Source organism: Peromyscus eremicus, chromosome 1 (genome assembly GCF_949786415.1).
Source record: "Peromyscus eremicus chromosome 1, PerEre_H2_v1, whole genome shotgun sequence".
Classification (NCBI taxonomy): Eukaryota; Metazoa; Chordata; class Mammalia; order Rodentia; family Cricetidae; genus Peromyscus; species Peromyscus eremicus.
In genome coordinates this window covers 168,212,471-168,235,131 of record NC_081416.1, presented here as the reverse complement: position 1 = coordinate 168,235,131, position 22,661 = coordinate 168,212,471, and the positions used below count along the sequence as shown (strand labels likewise).

The following is a 22,661-nucleotide window of genomic DNA, read 5'->3' as shown; positions in this document are numbered from 1 at the left end:
TTTAAAAAGTTTTTATTATTTATTTATGTATATGAGTGCTTTATCTGCATATACAACTTTATGCCAGAAGAGGGCATTAGATCCCACTAGAAATGGTTGTGAGCCACCATGTGGTTGCTGGGAGTTGAACTCAGGACCTCTGGAAGAACATTCTTAAGTATTCTTAACCACTGAGCCATCTCTCCAGCCCCTGGATTTTTTCTTTATAAGCCTCTAGCATCTTCATGATGTTATTCATAAGATTGCTTTCTTCTGCTTCTTCCATTTTGTGATGTTCAGGTCTATTTGTTGGAGAAAGGCTAGGTTCTGGTGATGCTGTATTGCTCTTTATTTTGTTGTATGTACTTCTGCCTTGATGTCTGCCCATCTCCTTGTGGATTTGTTCTTGGCCTTATCAGAGCTCTTGGTCCAGACAGAGCTGAAGGATTCAGGAAACCTCTCTCTGGTCCTGATGGAAGCTCTGGGCCAGATGGGAGCTGGGGCCTGGTCTCTGAGTCTCAGGAAGTGGCTGGGGTCTTGGGTGGATGGGTGTGGGGGCAGGGTGTGTAGATTGCAGGGTATGCCTGGGGTCTTGGAAAAGGGGAACCTTCCAGGTGGAGGTGGGGGTGGTTTCCTGCCCGATGGCCAAAACCTGGGGCCAAGTTGGGCAGGTCCTCCCTAGAATGCAGCCAGTGTTCTTAACCACTGAGCCATCTCTCTAACCACAGTCCAGGGATTATTTCCTGCAGGAAAATACTAGTAGACACTGCTTGGTGGAAGGTCAGGTCATTGTTCACATTTAAGGTTATCTTACAGGCCTAGCAATGATCATTTACCATGTGTCCTATTATAGGGAAACTTAGACAGGAAACACAGTGGTTGAGTCAGGGTCACATAGGCCATCAGTGGCACAAGCTATCTGTCCAAAACCACATCTCCAGCCTCCCCACCATGAAGACCTACTAGGTGACCTTCACTCCTCTAGATCATTTCATAGATTTGGGATTCTTATAGGACTCCCAGATTCATGTCAATCAACATCAAACACCTGACGAGAATAGCCCAGCTGTGGCCCAGCCTAAACTAAATGTCAGGCAGATCCTGAGCCTTGTGAGATCTCTGACAGGCTGTCAGGTTTCTCAGGGAAGCTCAATCATAACCTATCTGGAGGACAGCCCTGAACAACAAAGGCTGAGAGGGCTCTGGTCTACACTCAGGAGGGGAAGTCAGTGTAGCTGGAGAGACCTGAACCTTGTGTCTCAAGGCAAGCAATGGGTCAGTGAGGACCAGGAGATAAAATGAGGTTTCTGATTCCAATTCTTGAGTCTGACCATCATCAAACACTGCAGCTCAGTTCACTCACGAGAAAAGCTTTTCTTCTCCCATACACAGCACCGGAGGCCCTATTATCTCTGAGCACCCAGCCACTCCACCTGCCTCTAATTTGCTTCCTGCCTGATTCTTTAAGGATCTGGGCTGGCTGGAAGTTAAGAGACTGTCTCTGGTCATAAGAGGCCTTTGCAAGAATCAGAAGTACCACACACAACAATCATCTCTCTGTGGTCAGCACAGTATTGCTACCCAAGCTCAACATCATAACTAACAATTCCAATCCCAAGGATGGTGAGGACTCAGTAGCATTAATGTGTGAGCCTAAGACTCAGAATACAGCCTACCTGTGGAGGATAAATGACCAAAGCCTCTCAAAAGAGGACAGGCTGAAGCTGTCTGAGGAAAACAGGACTCTCACTTTACTCAGTGTTGTGAGAACTTACACAGGATCCTATGAATGTGAACCTGGAACTCAGTGAGTGCCTCCCAAAGTGATCCATTTTCTCTGAACATTACCTGTAAGTATTTTCTGTTTCATCCTGGCCCCAAATGCCTAAATACAGAGGGCTTGATGTACCACAATCGGTCCCAGTCCCCTTGGGTTCATGACACCGACCTACTATACAGATACCTATGCTGCCAGGGCATCCTGTCCCAGCTCAAGAATATGTGGACAGGCCCAGAATTGAGCTTAAATGGGCTGCAGGGACTTCTCCTGCCTAGAGAGGCTCAGGATGATGGGGACAGGGGACATGTAGGACTCAGTCTCAGTGCACACATGAGTGTGCAGTGGGGATGTTTGTGTGTTGTGCTTAAGAGAGATCAGGGCTTGTGCATGCTGAATGAGTACTCTTCTGCTAATCTGCACCCCAACTCTGGGTAGGACCTGCTCAAATAAGGTTAATGCACAGCTCAAAGAGATACTATGTCCTTCTACAGACCAAGATTTCCCCTTCCCTCTGCTGACATCATGTGTGATTTTATTCTATATTCTCCAGATGGTCCTGATGTCCAGATCATATCTCCTTCAAATATTCATTTCCATTCAAGGAGAAACCTCACATCTCCTGCCACAGAGATGGTAACCCACCTGCACAGTACTCTTGGTTTGTCAATGGAGAGCTCCAGTCATCCTCCCAAGAGTTCTATATTCCCAACATCAATACTAATAAGAGTGGATCTTATACCTGCCTCATCTATAACTGTCACTGTCCTCTGTAAGTCCACAGTCAAGAACATTATAGTCCTTACTAAGTGGATCTCTGAAATATCATCACCAGGTTTGGAGTAGAGTCTTTTGGCTTTCTGGGAAGGTGCAGAAGCATTGAATTTCCAGCCCAGGACTATGGAAACAAGCAAAACTCAGTCTTCCCCCAAACCCCCTGCTCCATCACTGTATCTAATGGCCTCCTGGTTCTTTGGTTCCTGGCCAATAGGGATGGAGCCTGCAATGTGAGCTGGAGGTTTTCCCAGTCTTGGAAAGTCTTCATTTATGTGAGGGACTTTGCATGGTTAGGGGAGCCTCAAGGTCAAGATTTGTTTCTGTGCCTAACACAAGCTTTATTATCCCCTCCATTTTTATTATGACCTCCATGACCTACAAGGAACACCCAGGGTTTTCAACTTCACTCACATTCTTATTCTCCAAATTGGGGGAAAATATTCCTCACAGATGGGGACTACACCTCTGCTCCCAGGTCTGCTCCTGTCTCATGGGTGGGGTGGCAGGCTCTGTTCTGACACCATGGGATGGAAAGAGTGGGTTGAGAAGGTACCTGGGAGCCATGTTCTGAGTCAGGGTGAACCATGTCACTGACAGTTGATGATGTTCTTTTGCTTACTCTTCTCAAGGTTCAAAAAACAATATTGGCTGATCATGATTGTACACACCTTTGATTACAACACTGAGGAGGAAGACACAGGTAGATAGTGTGACCTTGAGGCAGCCTGGTCTACATAGCAAGTTCCAAGCTAGCCAGAACTGTACAGTGAGACCCTGTCCCAAAAAATATTAGTACTGAGCATTAGAGTGGTAGGCTGTGGTCAGCACTGTGACTATTCACTTCTACTCTGTAGCTTTTAATTCATACCCATGGGGCAGGAAATACAATTTTTCTACAAACAAAAATTCTTCAGTAAGGGAATTCTCCCAGTCCTGAGGTCTAGCCTTTAACACCTTTAAGTTTAGCTAGGCCATCTTAACCCTATGATTAATTTTTTAATAAAAATTAAAAGGCTATTTCATAAAGGCAGGATCTGACTGTTCACACTCACAGAAAATGTGAGCAAGAATCACAAATATCATTGGGAAATACATTCCTTCCCCCCCTGAGATTTCTGGACATGTGTGCTGAAGAGGCTCCCAGTGTGGAATCTACACAAATACCCTGAGTCAGGGTCACTTTGAGTCATCTTCAAAAGAGTAAGATTCAGCTCTTTCTTCACAGAATATATCTTGAACATGTGATCTTGCAGAGGGCCCTTCATTGTATGTGGCCTGGGAGCTGGCTGAGATCTCTGAGGGTGAAGGACTCTCAGGTGGTCCCCTCCACTGTTCATTCACAGAACCAGTGATTAAACCCTCCATCCAATTCACCAACACCACGGTCAAAGACCTGACCTCTGTGTTCCTGAAGTGCTTGTCAAATGACACTGGGATCTCAATACATTGGCTCTTCAAAGGCCACAGTCTGAGGATCACGAATAGGATGAAGCTGTCCCCGAACAACAGCACCCTCGAAATAGTCCCTGCCAGGAGTTCGCATTCCGGGGACTATCAGTGTGAAGTATCCAATCAAGTCAGTTCCATCCAGGTGGACATAACAGTTGAGTGACCTCCCCTCCCTTGTTACTCCATAGCTTTTGGGGTGGGGAGGGTAGTTTCTTTATCAACAGAGTGCAGAATGGTTCAAAGTCACAAGGAGAAAAACATGGCTCAAGATACAAATACAGCCAGCTTGGTGATGGATGCATGTTAATGTCATGATAACACACCAAGCAAGCTGAGCACAGTGCTGCATGCCTTTAACCCCAGCACACCAGATGCAGAGACAGTTGGACTCTATGAGTTCCCAACCACCCTGGTCTTATACCAGTTTCAGGTTAGTCAGAGCTACATAGAGAATCCATGTCTCAAAAGAGAGAACATAAAGCAGGAGGCATAGAAGTACAAGGCCACTCAACTGAATTGAGTAGGCTCTATTGACTCCCCATGGGAGACATTGCTTTGGAAGAGTTGGGAATAGGGGTGTATTGGGTGGGAACACTGGTGAACTGGGGGAATGAGGAAAGCAGAATCTGTGGTTGGTATGTGAAATGAATAGAAAATCTCTTAATAAAAAAAGAAGCACAAGGACAGCCCAGATTACATTGTGAGACCAGACAATAATAACAACAATAGATGTTAATATAGCAAATAGAAATGCAAAATGATTAAGAGTTTAGGGTCTGAGTCAGACACACAGACTACACTCAGAATCTAGTAAAATATTCATATTACGCTACATCCCATACCACACAATCAAATTTTCTTTAGATTATTTCCAATACCTAATATGAATACTGCATAGACCCTAGTCTTATTCTGTTGAATACAGGACAAAGATGGGAGGAAACAATACACTTTTCATTCCAGACATACTTTTTCAAGTAGTTTGTTTCCAAGGTTTTGATCCATAAATATAAAATTCATAGATAGAAAGGACCTGTATTGAGTTTCTTACTATGTTTGCATATTTATTCACTTTGCATGGTTATTCCCCTCTAGTGTGTGGAGGTCATAGGACAATTTGTGGGGGCCAGTTCTCTGGGGACAGAGAATTGAACTAAGGTAGGTGAGCAAGCCCTTTATCTGGTAAGCCATTTCACTGGCCCACATTGTTTGTGCATTTATATCTATCTGTGTGGCAGTTGGGGGTAGGTACTGGGAGGGAGTACAGCAGGCACTCTTCCCACCTGAGCCATTTTGGTGGCCCATATACTGAGTTTCTTATCCTCATGCTCCTTGCACAAGACTCCTTTTTTCTGATATCTGTTTTTTGTGGTGTGTAGTAGTGGTAGTAGTAGTAGTAGTAGTAGTAATAGTAGTAGTAGTAGTAGGGGTGTGTGTGTGTGTGTGTGTGTGTGTGTGTGTGTGTGTGTGTGTGTGTATTTGATTCTTAACTATTGAGCTATCTCTCCAGTCCCATAAACCAAATACATGGAGAGATTGCTCAATAATCAAGAGCCCTAGCCGCTCTTCCAAAGAACAGGGAATCAATTCCCAGGACCCACATGGCAGCTTATTACTGTCTGTAACTGAAGATCCAAGGAATTCAACACCCTCTTCTGTCCTCCTCATTTACAAATATGCATGTGGTATAGAGGCATATAAGCAGCCAAAAGGCCCATATGATGTATCTGTCATCACAACAAAGACAACATTTGAAATCCAATTTCAAGGTGCTTTCATCCTGTCTCCTTAAAGTCTGATGACTTTCAGCTCTGATCCATGTTAGGTCTTTGATCCATGTAGAGTTGATTTGTATATGTTGTTAGGTGAAGGCTTAACTTCATTCTTTTACATGGATATTACTTCTTCCTAACCTGCCTTGTTTAACTGATTTTTCTTCCAACATTGTGCACTCTTAGCAGCCTGATCAAAACACATGGTCACAGAGGGTCACATGGACAACAAGAATGCCTTCCAAGTTCTGTAACTCAATAGGACAACTCTGTTTCACCCCAATTAATTCAAAAGAGCCAGCAGAAATGAATGTTTTTTAACAAACATAAAAAGTGACAGATGAAATGCTGGATATGCCAACTGTGCATATCTGACACACATGATAATATATATGCAAAACTGTGCCCCATAAATACACATATTGATCATTTCAACTAATCTTTAATTTAATCATGGCCAGTGTGCATGAGCAGTTTTGGGCTTTCCAATTCTATATTACTGATCTGTATATCTGCCTTTATGTCAGCATTAGACTATTTTGATTGTTGCAGCTTTGTACTAAAATTATGAAATCATGGGGGATGTCCTGCAATTTTGTTCTTGTTTTTTTCAAGATACTTTTAAGTCCATTAATGGTGGTGCTTGCCTATAACCCCAGCTCTTTGGAGCAGACACAAGCAGTTTGAGGCAAGCTTGACTATAGTGAGTTTCAGGACAGCTAGAATGGACTTTGCTATTTCTGTGTAAAATGCCATTGGGGTTTTGATCTGACATGCATAGAACTGATAGAGTACATTCAGGGATATTGTCATCTATTAAAAAAAGTCCCAGCTACTCAAGAATTTGAGGCAGGAGAATCAAGTTCTAAAAGTGCCTACTACAACCAATTCAAGACCAGCCTGATTAATTTAGTGACATCCTGTTTCTAAATAAAAATTAGAAGGCAGAGCTTAGAGTATAGTTCAGTGGTAGTGCATTGCTTACCATGCACAAAGCCCTGGGTTCAATCCCAGTACTGCAGAACAACAGTAATAATGAGATTAAGTCTTCCAACCCATCAACCCCGATGGCTGTCATTTCTTCTCTTCTTTCATCATCTCTTATTTGGTAGTTTTCTGAGTGCAAGTCTTTTATCTCCTTGGTAGAGTTAATTCTAAGTATTTTATTCTTTTTGGTGCTTTCACAAATAAATACTTTCTTCATTTCCTTTCCAATTGTTCACTGTTAAGGCTGGGACTATTTATTGCTCCGGGGCTGAACACTTGCCGGGCATGCATGAGGCCCTAGGTTCAAGCTCCACTACTGCCAGGAAAAATGAAAATAAAATTGTTCATGGTCAGTAGTAGTATACAGAAATACATCTCACTTGGGAATGATCATTTCATTAGCCAACAAATTTACTATTTTTGCTCATTTAGTTCTGAGAAATTTCTGTAGAATGTTCAGGATTTTCTATGAACAAGTTCCTGTCATCTCCAGATATCTTTAGCACCTCATAATTGGGTACCTTCATTTCATTGTCTAGCCTAATAGCTCTGTGTAGCACTCCTAAAGGTCTCTTGAACAGAAGTGGTCACAGCAGCATCTTGCGTTCTTCCTGATCTTAAAGAGAAAGCTGCCAGTCTTCCCACTGAATATGATGTTGGCTGTGGGTTTCCATGTATGGCCTTTGTTACACTAAGCTGGACTTCGATTCGGTTTCTTTTTTTTCTTATCAAAGTCTGTGAAATTTTGTCAATTTTTTTTGTTGATTCAATCTTATTGGTTATACAGCTATCCCATTTGGTTTCTTTCACCCTTACATATCTAAAGAATCTATGTTTGTAGGAATTTGTCCATTGCATCTAGGCCACACAACAGTTAGCATATAATTACTGAGTGCTCTTGAAGTTCTTCATATTCTTGAGAATGGATGGTGAGGTCTCAAATTGTATTAATACTCATCTCATTTTTTTGAAAAATTCATTTGAAAAAAGGTTGCTAATATTGTTAATCATTTTTGAAGAACCAACTTTTGGTGCATCAGCTTTTTTGCAATTACTCTAGATTCTGTTTTGTTTATCTTCATTCTCATCTTTAGTTTTCTCCTTCTACTAGCTTGAGGGAACATTTTAGGGGACAGGGGTCTCATTATATAACCCAAACTTGTCTCAAATTCACAATCATCCTGACTCAGACTCTGATGCTAGGATGCTAGGTTATATCATATCCTTTACCTGCCTCATAGTACTTTTTAAAGACTTAATATAATAATCAAGTAATCTTTTTTGGCAAAATACCACACACAGAGAAAGAAAAAAAATGTTGCTGCAATTATTCCTACCACTAGTGTTAGCCTTGAAGTCAGGTAGCCAGGTCTATCTCTGATTAACCATACACATATAAGTACTTTTTGAAAACCGCTTTAAGCTCCAGTTTTTCATCATCTGAAAGAAAATAATTTCTATGTGACAGACTCATCATATAGATGAAACCAGATACAAATACAGGGCCAGCCACATTGTAAATACCACACCACCTTGGTAAACATTAGCATTATAATCACTCTTGAGCAGACTGGTGAGGTTTGAACCCCAAATGGTCACAACAAGGAGTAAAGATGTGAGGATGGCATTGATACATAAGGAGTGTGGGGAGACACATGTTATACAAAAGGTGAAACCACTTTAACATAGCTACTAAATAAAAATGGGAGAGAAAAAATGAGGGGGGTCTGATGCAAAATTTCTAAACCTGGTAATTTACTAGATTTCATCCTCCAGGATGTGACCATGAAGGGCTGAGACAAGCAAGTCATTAGTGGAGCAATATACTTGTGAAGGTGAGCCTGGGATAGCCCTCAGGACACATGCAGATATGATCTCTGTGGAGGCAGAGAAGAAGGCATGTCTTAGATTGCAGTGCATTTCCAACAGAGTTTCTACAAGTTTGAGGCTGAGTTCCCTACAGTCACCAAGCAGAGGGATTTGGGGTCTTACAGAGTCTGCCTTGCTGTCCTACCGTACCACTGCAGAAACCATGGTCTCTGCAGAGGACATGGTACAATGAGAGTCAATAGCCTGGGCCTTCTGTAACTTAGGTCACAGCCACAAGAGACCACTTATTCATGGCTGCCACAACTGAGACCCTGAGAATAAGATGGAAACGCTGGATATTCAACACACAAAATTGCAATCGCCCTGTCTAATATTCCCTCAGCTATACATGATTGCCTCGATGAAATTGATGGAATTCGAGGATTGGAAAGAAGAGGGAGATATAACCTAGAAACAAAGGGAGGTGAAAAGGACACTTGCTAAGATCCTCACACTTCAACTCACCCAATCAGTCTTCCCCCAGCAAGGTGGGAAGGTGTTTTTCAGCTGTAGGAGTTTTCTGGTAGAAATTCCAGGTCACTTATGCATACTATCATATCTTCTGCAAATAGGGAAAGTTTGACTTTTTGCTTTCCAATTTGTATCCCCCTGATTTTAGTTTTTGTCTTATTGCTCTACTTAGAACTTCGAGTACTATACTGAATAAATATGGGGAGAGGGGACAGCCTTGTCTTCTTCCTGATTTTAGTGGAATTGCTTTGTGTTTCTCTCCATTTAATTTGATGTTGGCTGTCAGATTGCTGTAAATTGCCTGTATTACATTAAGGAATATTCCATGTATTTCTGATTACCCCAAAACCTTTGTCATGAAGAGGTGTTGGATTTTGTCAAAGGCTTTTTCAGCATTTAATGAGATGATCATGTGGGTTTTTTCTTTCAGTTTGTTTATATGGTGGATTGCATTGACAGTTTTATGTATTTTGAACCATCCTTGCATCTCTCTATGAAGCCTCCTTGATCATGGTGTCCATATATATATATATATTGAATTCAAAAAGGGAGTAATATATATATATTATATATATTATATATATATATATTACTCCCTTTTTGAATTCAATTTGCCAGTTTTTTATTGAGAATTTTTGCATCAATGTTCATGAGAGATATTGGTGTGCAATTCTCTTTCTTTGTTGCATCTTTGTGTGGTTTGTGTATCAGGGTGACTGTAGCCTTGTAAAAAGAGTTTGGAAATGTTCCTTCTGTTTCTGTTATGTGGAACAATTTGAAGAATATGGGTATTAGCTCTGTTTGAAAATCTAGTAGAATTCTGGTCCTGGGCCTTTTCTGCTTGGGAGATTTAATGACTGTTTCTAGTTTCTTAAGCATAATAGGTATATTTAAATTGTTTATTTGGTCTTGAGGTAATTTTGGTATATGGTACCTATCCAGAAAATTGTACATTTCTTTTAGATTTTCCAGTTTTGTAGAGAAGGGATTTTGAGGAATGATTTGATGATTCTCTCGATTTTCTCATTTTTTCTTGTCATGTATCCCTTTTCAATTCTGATTTTGTTTATTTGGATGCTCTCTTTGAGCATTTTGATTAGTTTGGGGAAGGGCTTGTCTATCTTGTTGATATTCTGAAAGAACCAACTCTTTGTTTTATTGATTCTCTGTATTGTTCTATATGTTTCCATTTTACTGATTTCAGCTCTCAATTTGATTATTTGCTGGCATCTATTCCTTCCATGTGAGTTTGCTACTTTTTGTTCCAGAGCTTTCAGGTGTGCTGTTAAATCCCTAGTGTGAGATTTCTCCAACTTCCTTATGTGGGCATTCAGTGCTTTGAATTTTCCTTTTAACAGTGCTTTCATAGTGTCCCATAAGTTTAGGTATGTTGTACATTCATTTTCATTGAATTCTAGGAAGAATTTAATTCTTTCTTTACTTCCTCCTTGACTGATTGGTGAATATGTTGAACACTATTCAGTTTCCATGAAATTGTAGATTCTAATTTTTGTTGTTGTTGAAATATAACTTTAAGCCATGGTGGTACAAAACATAGAGGAGGTTGTTCTAAAATATTATTAAGGACCCACCTTAATAATATTCATCCCAGGAGCCAAGAAGAGAAGCCTGTAAACACTGACAATTATTTTTTGGAAATATATCTGAGGAAACCAAGCTCTTTTCTTTGTCTGTCAACTTTATTCATCTGGGATAAAATCCTGTCTACAGAGCTACAGTTCTGTTCTCCTGCCTAGCTCCTGTCTTGCCTGATTTTTCTCTATATTTATCTACTGTCCCCTCTAAGTTTTATCTTAATTCTCTCATCTTAATTCTGCCTCCACAGGGCCTTCTCATCTTGGCCTTACTCATCTTGTATTTCCCTATCTGGCTCTTCCTCATCTTCCATCTCTTCCTCAAGTTCTCTCCTCAAAATCATCTTCTAAGTCTCCTTATACCTCTCAGTTTCCCCACGTGTCTGAGGTATTCAGTCATAAACCCAATCAATAAGTGTTTGCCCTTATTAAAAAAAGAGAATGTTTAATTCTCTCTAGGATAAGAGAAAAACATGAAAAAATTAAATTTGGAGATGACTTGAAAAATGAAAAGTGATGGTTAATTAATATTTATAATCAATAATCTCTGTAGATGGCAAGCAGAGAATTAGTTTAGTCATCTAATAGGTGTAGTTGTACATAATCAGAATATCTATGTCCCAAGAAGGGAGCAGAGGAGTACCATAAAAATCTATCATTAGCTAGTATAGCGTAATATGGGCAAATGTGTCTAATTACTACATTTGTGACTTATCAAATAAAAATAGTTAGTTTGGAAGATACCTCTTTCAATCTCTGATTAGTGGTATTAATTTGGTTAAACTGTATTTAAAAGAGGCATTGTTAGATAAGGAGTTACTTGAGTTAGTCATGAGCACCTGTGGGACCAAGGCTGTAGTCAAAACTGACCTAATAATTAAAATTTGTAATCAAGGCAATATTGACCCATTTAGCTATAGGAGGACTGTAATAATCTGTGTCAGGATATGCATAGCAGACTTATATACAGAACAGTGTCAGAAGTACTTGAGGAGAAAATCTGATAGTATATATATTTCAGCATCATGGGCAGAATTTATAGTATTAATAAAAGAGCGTTTTTTAAGGGCAGTCCAGCCCCTGGGCTGGGGAATTCAGCACTGAAAGAGGGGTAAGTCACAACAGGGTTGTAGAAATCATTCATGGTTACTTCCTGCTGATATGGGTCTGAAGCTGAGGGTCTTGAAGGCTAGAATGCAGTGGAAACCCAGGAAGAGCAGGCTGTTTCAGGCTCTGCAGGGTAAGACATGGGTAACAGGATTTTCTGTCTCATGTGCTAGAGGGCATGATGCAGGGCTGAGCTGGACAACACATCCATGTGGGCTGGAGGATGGAGGATGTGGTGCAGACCTGCAGCTAGACAGCATGTCTGTGGTCCAGAGGATGACTCTTTAAATCATCAGAATTTCTGCTGGAAACAAATATGTGTATTAGAACATGCATATGAGGAGTTTTAAGGAGAAAACTTTTTCTCTTAAGTGTACCTATGGAATATTAAGTGCATGGCTTACCAGATGAGAGAAGGGATATCAGGCCAGGGAGAGAGGGAAAGATCCACCATCCTAGAGAAGAAAAAGAGAATTTGTAAGTGGAAGACATAAACTGTAGTCAGGTTGCATTCCTTAAATAGACAAAATCTTTAGACATATTAGCAATATGATAACAGTGGTGATTTGTCAGCGCAAGATTATGAATCTTTGGAATCTCAACAAAACATTATTATAGTCAGAGAATAAAATCTGAAATATTTCACTTATAATATGTCTAAAGTCCTGATTATCTTTGGTCAAAATTAATAAAAATTCATTTAGGACAGGATTATTTCTAATCATATTTATACAAGTTTTGATATAATTGAACAGACTTCATCAAAAATATCTGGAATTGTATCAATTTATTTATAAAGTCACAGCTCAATATTTAGGAATCTAGAGGTAAATATAAGCCTCTTTCAGACTGGCAGCTTTAGAGCATCTTTGTCCTGCAGCGGCCTAGTGTATGGCATGACCAGGCAATCCAGGATTCATAAAGATGGGTCAGCATCCTGTGAAAACATGTAAGCATATCCACTTTTTGACATTATGAAAACATCAGGACCTTTACAAATACAAATGAGAAGGTTCTGGCTGCTTAGGTGTAACTTTGTGGCTTGGCCTGTGGATAATAAGGGATGCCTGTAGTGGGAGATATGAAACATTAAGCACCAATTGTTAAGAGCTCTTGAAGTATAATAAGGCTTTTGTCCAATTATGAGCTCTAGGCCTTCTTAAACTTTTAAAGCAGTGGAATAAATGGTGTATTATTTCTTTATTTCATACCCCCAAATCATAAGGAAATATACCTCATGGGTGAATTTCCATAGGGAGAGAATTTGTAATTGTTGGACAGACATTAGAAAGTACCTAGCATAGACTTATCTGCCAGTCTATAGACTCATATGTTTTATAGTTTGTTATATATATAATGTCACCTGTGTAATAAATGTATTTCAATATATATCTATATCTATATCTATACACAAACACAGTCACACACACACACTCACATATATATATGTATATGTGTATATATATATATATATATATATATATATATATATATATATATAATTGGGATTGGGGGACAGTTTACAGATAGTTCTGATAGTTAATCTATATATATGATAAGGAACTCAGCTCAATTGGGGGACAATTTACAGATAGTTCTGATAGTTAATCAATATAGATGATGAGGGACTCAGCTCAATCAATGTGTTCTGGATAAACAGAACACATATTTTCTGCTCTGCATGTAAGCTTTTGACTTCCATTGTGTCAGGTTAGAAGGCAAGCTTAAAGTGAAATGCTGACAATCTTTAGGGTGATGATGTAGGGTGAAGAAGCAATCTTGTAAGTCTATGACAATTATGTTTTGAATTCTAGGGGTGGCAGTGGGAGATGGCAAACTAGATTGTGAAGCTCCCCTTGGCTCCAATAAAGTTCATTTAATTTTTTAAGGTCTTGTAACAGCCTGTAAGCCTGACTTTTTCTAACCAACAAATATTGGGGTGACTCAAGGGCCAGGGGGAGGCTTTATATGCCCTATTTTTAAGTTTCTCTTCCACCAGACAAGTAGCAGCTACAATTATCTCAGCATTCAAAGTCCATTGTTAACCCAGATAGGAGCATCAGATTTCCAAGTAGTGGGGTCAGCAGTCAACAGTGGTCCCTCAGATTAATTTTGATACCCTAGGCCATGTCTATCATTTATAATTTCTAGAATAATGGGCTCAATTATGCCTTTTGTTTGTTTACCCAAGTTCTTTTAAGTTAAACAATCATCTATAGCATTTGAGCTTCTATTAGTCCATAGCAGAGATTAATGATACACAAATTAATTGCAGCATGTCTCTTCCCCACAGAGTGTTAGGTATAAAGGGGATGCCTGTGGGCAGAATAGGCCATAATTTTATCTCTCTGACCATTTTAATATTTCTGAGCTTTTGGTTACAATATTAGCTTGACCTAGACCTATATGAGATGAAGGATTAATAATTGTCTTAAGTATTTGGTCAATCATTTTCTAAAATGTAAGAAATGTCTGTGCTTATGTCTAGCAAGTCAATTATTTTCTTTCCCTGTATTTTAAGGGTTTAGTTGGTCTGGAATATTTAATTTCCTGAACCCAGAAGACCATAAAACTTGAATCCAAACTGGCAGCTCCCTTAGGCGCTGCCCTGTAGATTCTGAATTGTTTTTGTAGGAGGTTTACAATAATCTTAATTTTCCCAGTAAAGTCAGGATAAATCATTCCTTGGACAATTATTATACCTTGTACAGTGGAGGAGCTATGGCCTTTATTAGCCCCAGGTCTCTTCTGTGGGACATCTGTAGACTAATGTATTCATGCATACATAAGTCTACTTCTAAAGCCTATATATCTCAGATCTCAGATCTCAAGAAAAACTTTATCCATAGATCTAACGTAGGTATACATCCTCAGTATCTCTAGGTTATTTACAGAGATGTGGGTATCATTTATACCATATCTAGATGTTTATGTTATATTTATCTCTCCCAATAAGTGGCAATTCATATATCATAAGTTAGTTTTTTAACTTTCCTAAAAGGTCTCTATATCTAAACTTTTATACCCTTATAAAAACTTTACATCCAAAAGCATATATGTATTTAATTAGTCAGGAGACATAGGTGATTGATTATTGAGAACGGTCAATGTAAAGTAAATTTCTTTTAATAAAGGAATAGTAAAAGCTTATTCTGAAATCTGTTTGGTGAGCTATCTTTTATTGAAAATTGGATAGCAAGGCAAATTATCTCTAGACCTGGTAAATGGAAATATAATCTAAATGACCTCAAAGTATAATTTGGACTAATTCCTGGCTGTAAGAGGCATGGCATAGTTTAAAGTGGGAGGCTTAAACATTTTTTAAATGTCATGGGTGAAGTAAGGAATTGATCATGCTAATATTCAGTACATTTAACCTGTTTCTAAACATACATTTGTATAGAGAATTTGATCATTTATAAGATGATCAAGCTTTAACTTGTATCCTAATAACTATCTTTTTAGCTTATAGTTTATATATGTCTCAGCCTTAAGAATGTACAGTTTAGTCCATCAATTATGTGCATTTTTACAGTGACTACTGGTGTTAAGCATGTTTTTGTTTTTTGTTTGTGAGACAGGGTCTCACTATATACTCCTGTCTGGCCAGGCTGGAATTCCCAGAGTAGTGAGATCAAAGGTGTGCACCACTTTGCCTGGCCCATAAGCATTTCTTTTTTCTTTTTTTCACTTTTGGTTTTTTGAGACAGAGTTTTTCTGTATATCCCTGGTTGTCTTGGAACTCACCCTGCAGGCCAGTCTGGCATGGAACACACAGATACACCTGCCTCTGCCGCCTGAGTGCTGGGATTAAATTCATGTGCCACTACGCATAACTCCATAGCATTTCTATTTTTTTTTTAAATTTTTGGTTTTTTTTGAGACAGGGTTTCTCTGTGTAGTTTTGGTGCCTGTCCTGGATCTCCCTCTGTAGATCAGGCTGGCCTCAAATCCCAGATATCTGTCTGCCTCTACCTCCCAAGTGCTAGGATTAAAGGCATGTGCCACCACCCCACCACCCCCACCCCCGGCTGCCATAGCAATTCTTTATGTGTTATTCTAGATAGCTTTCCAGTTACTGTGATAAAATGCCACAACCCAAAACCAATTTGGTGGTTAGGGGTTTATTTCGCTTAAATGTCTTGATCAGGGTCTGTCATTGAGGGAAGGGCAGGCAAGAACAATGGGAAAAGCTTCCTGGCTTGCTCCCACAACTTGCTCAGCTGCTTTTCTTACAGAGCCCATAAGAAAGGGGCTATCTGCAAGGTAATAGCACCAGGTCCTCCTCCACCAAACAGTAATTAAGAAAATGCCTTGCTGGCCATTGTGATGGAGGTGATTCCTCAACTGAGGTTTTCTCTTCCCTTGTGAATTTAGTCTGTAAATAGACAAAAACTAAGCAGCCTGTCTTTATTGGTCATATGTTCTTCTTTCTTTAAAAGGAATGTCAGGGCTTTTCCTTCTCTTTGGATTGAGATGCTTGTGGTTTTATTGTTACTATTATTGAACTGTGAGAGTTCTTTATATATTTTGGCCCATGTTCAGATTTGTAACATTTTCTGGCATTTGAAAATGATATTCCCACTGTTTTGATCCATGGTCTATTACTTGTTAATAGTGCTTTAAATGGCCTCCCAACTGTAGTTAGTTTGAAGAAATAGAGTGTAATCTTTGATGTCTGTGTACAAGACAGAATGACTAAGTCACCTCTGTAACACCCACTACAGTTTTATCTCCCAAGTGTTATGGTGAGAAATTGGAAATTTGTCTTGACTACTCTGAAATGTACACTGCCATTGACTACAATTGTCTATGGGATGCTTATAACCTGCACCTCTTTCCAATGTGAAATTTACATATTTCTACCAACAGCTCCTTGGTGTTTCCTTCCCACAGTGCGTTTAGGCTTAATTAATTCATTTATTTATGTATTTATGTATTTATTTATTTATTATATATAATGTGTTCTGCCTGCACACCAGAAAGAGTCACCACATTTTAATTATAGATGGTTGTAAGGGAATTGAACTCAGGACCTCTAGAAGAGTTGCCAGTGCTCTTAACCACTGAGCCATCTCTCCCACCCCAGTCCAGGGATTATTTCCTGCAGGAAATACTAGTAGACACTGCTTGGTGGAAGGTCAGATCATTGTTCACATTTAAGGTTAATTTGCAGGCATAGAAATGATCATTTACCATGTGTCCTATTATAGAAAAAGTGATACAGCAAACACAGTCATTGACTCAGGGTCACATAGGCCATCAGTGGCACAAGCTATCTGTCCAAAACCACATCTCCAGGTCCCCATCATGGAGACCTACTAGGTGGCCTTCACTCTTCTAGATCATTTTATAGACTCAGGATTCTTATAGGGCTCCCAGATTCATGTCAATCAACATCAAACACCTGACAAGAACAGCCCACCTGTGACCCAGCACGACCTAAATGTCAGGCAGATCCTGAGCTGTGTGAGATCTCTGACAGGCTGTCAGGTTTCTCAGGGAAGCTCAATGAGAAGACTAATCATAATCTGTCTGTAGGACAGCCCTGAACAGCAAAGGCTTGGAGGGCTCTGGTCGACACAAAGCAGGAGAGGTCAGTGTAGCTGGAGGGACCCGAACTTTGTGTCTCAAGGCAGCAATGGATCAGTGAGGACCAGGAAATAAAATGAGAACTGTGATTCCAAGTCTTGAGTCTGACCATCACCAAACACTGCAGCTCAGTTCACTCACGAGAAAGTCCTGGCTATTCCAATACACAGCACAGGAGGCCCCATTATCTCTGAACACTCAGCCACTCTTTCTGCCTTTAATTTGCTTCCTGCCTAATTCTTTCGGTATCTGGGTCAGTTGGGAGTTAAGAGACTATGTCTGACTGTAAGAGGTTTTTGTAAGATACAAAAGTACCACACAGGGCAATCATCTCTCTGTGGTCAGCACAGCACTGCTATCCAAGCCCAACATCACAACCAACAATTCCAATCCCATGGATGGTGAGGACTCAGTAGCATTAATGTGTGAGCCTAAGACTCAGAATATAACCTACCTGTGGAGGATAAATGATCAAAGCTTCTGAAAAGATGACAGGCTGAACCTGTCCTATGACTACAGGACTCTCTCTGTACTCAGTGTTGTGAGGACTGACACAGGACCCCGTGAATGTGAAACTGGAACTCAGTGAGTGCCTCTCCAAGTGACCCATTCTCTCTGAACATTACCTGTAAGTATTTTCTGTTTCATCATGGTCCTAACTGCCTAAATACAGAGGGCTAGAGCTATACCATACTCGGTCCCAGTCCCCTTGGCTTCGTGACATAGACCTACCATACAGATACCTAGGCTGCCAGAGCATCCTGTCCCAGCCCAAGCATATGTGGACAGGCTCAGCATTGAGCTTGAATGGGTTGCAGAGGATTCTGCCTAGAGAGACTTAGGGTGATGGAGACAGGGGACAAGTCAGACTCAGTCTCATCGAACACATGAGTGTCCATGGGGAGGTGTGTGTGTTGTGCTTGAGAAAGATCAGGGCTTGTGCATGCTGAATGAGTACTCTTGTACTAATCTGCACCCCAGTTCTGGGTAGGACCTGCTCAACTAAGGTAAAAGCACAGCTCAAAGAGATACTATGTCCTTCTACAGACCAGGATTTCCCCTTCCCTCTGCTGACATCAGGTGTGATTTTATTCTATATTCTCCAGATGGTCCAGACGTCCAGATCATATCCCCCTCAAATATTCATTTCCATTCAAGGACAAACCTCACATCTCCTGCCACACAGATGCTAACCCACCTGCACAGTACTCTTGGTTTGTCAATGGAGAGCTCCAGTCATCCTCCCAAGAGCTCTTTATCCCCAATATTATGACTAACAATAGAGGATCCTATTCCTGCCTCATCTATAACGTTTTTCCTGGAGTCAATAGGACCACAGTCAAGATCATTACAGTTCTTAGTAAGTGGATCTCTGAAATATCAGCACCAGGTTTGGAGTGGAATCTTTTGTCTTTCTGGGAAGTGGCAGAAGCATTTAATTTCCAGCCCTGGACTATGGGAACTAACAAAACTCAGTCTTCCCCCAAGCCTCCTGTTCCATTCCTACGTCTATTGGCCTCCTGGTTCTCTGGTTTCTGGCTGATAGGGATGAAGCAGAAATCTTAAAAGGTCTTATTAATTAAATCAAACCTGAGGCCATTTATTGAGGTGAACACTGGAAGATCAGAGAGACAGAACAAGCCACAGCTAACCTCACCTGGCCAACTTCTCAGCTGATCTTGTTTCCTCAGAATGGAAGCCTCTGTATCCTCATATCCGAATGGCTCTCAGCTGAACAGTGCTGCTAAAAGCCTGAAAGCTTAACCAGCCAAATGCTTCTAGTTTCTGGTCCTCACGCCTTATATACCTTTCTGCTTTCAACCACCACTCCCTGGGATTAAAGGCTTGCTTTCTGGGATTAAAGGCATGTGTCACCATGCCTGGCTGGTTCCAATGTGGCCTTGAACTCACAGAGATCCAGAGGGATTTCTACCTCTGGAGTGCTAGGATTAAAGGTGTGAGTGCCACCATTTTCTAGCCTTTGTATCTAGTGGCTGTTCTGTCTCTGACCCCAGATAAGATTATTAGGGTGTACAATATTTTGGGGAACACAATACCACCAGAGTTTGCAATGTGAGGAGGAGGTTCTCCCAGTCTTGAAAAGCTTTAGCTTGTGTGAGGGACTTTCCATGGTTAGGAGAGCCTCAAGGTCAAGATTTCTTTCCGTACCTAACACAAGCTTTCCTGTCCCCACCATTTTCATTTTATGACCTCCATGACCTACAAGGAACACCCCGGGCTTTCAACTGTGCTCACATTCTTATTCTCCAAATTGGAGAAGAATATTCCCCACAGATGGGGACCAGACCTCTGCTCCCAGGTATGCTCCTGTCTCAGTTCTGACTCCATGGGATGGGAAGAGTGGGTGGAGAAGGTTCCTGGGAGCCCTGTTCTGAGTCAGGGTGAACCATGAAACTGACAGTTGATGATGCTCTTTTGCTTACTCTTCTCGAGCTTCAAAAAACAAATAGCAGCCAGGCAGTGGTGGCACATGCCTTTAATCCCAGCACTCAGGAGGCAGAGGCAGGCAGATCTCTGTGAGTTCAAGGCCAGCCTGGTCTACAGAGCAAGATCCAGGAAAGGCACAAAGCTATACAGAGAAACCGTCTTGAAAAACCAAAACAACAACAACAACAACAAACCAAAAACCAAATAGCTGAGTGTGGTGTCACACATCTTCAGTGCTAGCACTGAGGAGGAAGAGGCATGTAGAGAGTATGAGTTTGAGGAGAGCCTGGTCTACATAGCAAGTTCCAAGCAAGCTAGAATTATATACTGAGACCCTGTCTCAAACAATATCAATACTGAGGATTAGTCTTGTAGGCTGTGGTCAGCACTGTGATTATTCACTTCTTCTCTGTAGTATTTAATCCATATCCATGGGGCAGGAAATATATTTTTTCTGCAAACAGAAATCCTTCAGTTAGGGATTTCTCCCAGTCCTGAGGTCTAGCCTTTAAAACCTTTAAGATTAGCTGGGCCATCTTAACCCCATGACAAATTATTTAATTAAATATAAACAGGAGGTTATTTCATAAAAGAGGGACCTGACTTTTCACAGAAAGTGTGAGCAAGAATCCCCACAAAAAATCATTGGGAAATACATTCCTCCCAACCATGAGATTTCTGGACTTTTGGGCTGAAGAGGCTCCCAGTGTGGAATCTACACAAATAACTGAGTCAGGGTCACTGTGAATGATCTTTTTTTTTTTTTTTTTGGTTTTTCGAGACAAGGTTTCTCTGTGTAGCTTTGTGCCTTTCCTGGAACTCACTTGGTAGCCCAGGCTGGCCTCGAACTCACAGAGATCCGCCTGGCTCTGCCTCCCGAGTGCTGAGATTAAAGGCGTGCGCCACCACCGCCCGGCTACTGTGAATGATCTTGGTAGGAGTAAGATTCAGCTCTCTCCCTACAGACTATATCTTGAACACAAACATGCAATCTTGCAGAGGGCCCCTTCATTCTACGGGCCCTGTGAACTGGCTGAGATCTCTGAGGGTGAAGGACTCTCATCTGGTCCCTCCACTATTTATCCACAGATCCACTGACTCCACCCTCCATCCAAGTCACCAACAACACATTCAAAGGTATGATCTCTGTGTTCCTGAACTGCTTGTCAAACGACACTGGGATTTCTGTCCATTGGCTCTTCAAAGGCCAGAGTGTGGAGCTCACAGACAGGATGAAGCTGTCCCACAACAACAGCACCCTCCAAATAGACTCTGTGAGGATTGAGGATTCCGGGGATTATCAGTATGAAGTATCCAATCAAGTCAGTTCCAAGAGGAGTGACCCCATCCAGCTGGACATAATACGTGAGTGACCTCTGTTCCCCTCTTACTCCATAGTGTTGGGGATAGGGGCAGTTTCTTTATCAACAGAGTGCAGAATGGGTCAAAGTCACAAGGAGAAAAACATTGTTCAGGAAACAAATACAGCCAGCTTGGTGATGGATGCATGTTAATCTCATGATAGAACACCAAGCAAGCTGAGCACAGTGCTGCATGCCTTTACCCCAGCACACCAGAGGCAGAGACAGTTGTATCTCTATGAGTTCCCAACCACCCTGGTCTTTGTAGCCAGTTTCAGGTTAGCCAGAGCTACATAGTGAGACCCTGTCTCAAAAGAGAGAGAGCACGAAGCAGGGGACATAGAATTACAAGGCCATCTCAGATTATATTGTGAGACCCAGTCAATATTAACAACAATAGATGTCAATATAGCAAATGGAAATGTAAAGTGACTAAGAGTTTAGGGTCTGAGTCTGTCACACAGTCAACCCTCAGAAACTAGTAAAATATTCATGTTACTCTACACTTCTTTCGACACATTCAGATCTTCTTTAGATTATTTCCAATGCCTAATATGAATACTGCATAGACACTAGTCTTATTGTGTTGAGTATAGACACAGATAGGAGAAAACAATACATTTTTCACTGTAGAGATACTTTTTCAAGTAGTTTGTTTCCAAGGTTTCATTCCATAAATATAAAATGAGTAGATAGAAAGGACCTGTAACGAGTTTCTTTCTATATTTGCATATTTATTCATTTTGTGTGCATGTACCAACCCATGAGCGGAGGTCAGGGGACAATTTGTGGGAGCCAGTTCTCCAAGGACAGGAGATTGATCTCAGGTGGGTGAACCAGCCCTTTATCTGCTAAGCCAATTCACTGGCCCACATGTTTGTGCATTTATATCTATCTGTGTGGCAGTTAGTGGCAGGTACTGGGAGGGAGTACAGCAGGCACTCTTCCCACCTGAGCCCTCTTGGTGGCCCATATACTGAGTTTCTTATCCTCATGCTGACATTTAAAGCATGACATCCCTGCACAAGATGCTTTTTTTCTAATAACTGGGGTTTTTTTTTGGTGTGTAGTAGTATGTGTGTGTATATATATGGTTAATAGGACTGGAGAGATAGCTCAATAGTTAAGAGCCCTGGCAGCTCTTCCAAAGGACATGGGTTCAATTCCCAGCACCCACATGGCAGCCTATTACTATCTGTAACTGAAGATCCAAGGAATTCACCACCCTTTTCTGTCCTCCTCAGGTACCAAACATGCATCTTCTGTAGGGACATATAAGCAGCCAAAAGGCCCATGTGATGCATCTGGCATCACAACAAAGATACCATTAGAAATCCAGTTTCAAGATGCTTTCATCCTTTCTCTTAAAATTCTGATGACTTTCAGCTCCGATCTTTTATCCATGTAGAGCTGATTTGTATATGTTGTTAGTGAAGGCTTAACTTCATTCTTTTACCTGGATATCCCATGTTTTCCA

General features: G+C 40.8%; 1 protein-coding gene across 1 annotated transcript in view; it reads left to right on the top strand.

Moving 5' to 3' along the window:
• Positions 1–22,661, top strand: part of LOC131895374 (carcinoembryonic antigen-related cell adhesion molecule 1-like) — a 349,579-nt gene that overhangs the window by 89,352 nt on the left and 237,566 nt on the right. Inside the window, exon 5 of the mRNA XM_059245814.1 lies at positions 20,913–21,188. Coding sequence (XP_059101797.1) covers positions 20,913–21,188 — 276 coding nt within the window. The remainder of the gene's footprint in view (positions 1–20,912; positions 21,189–22,661) is intronic.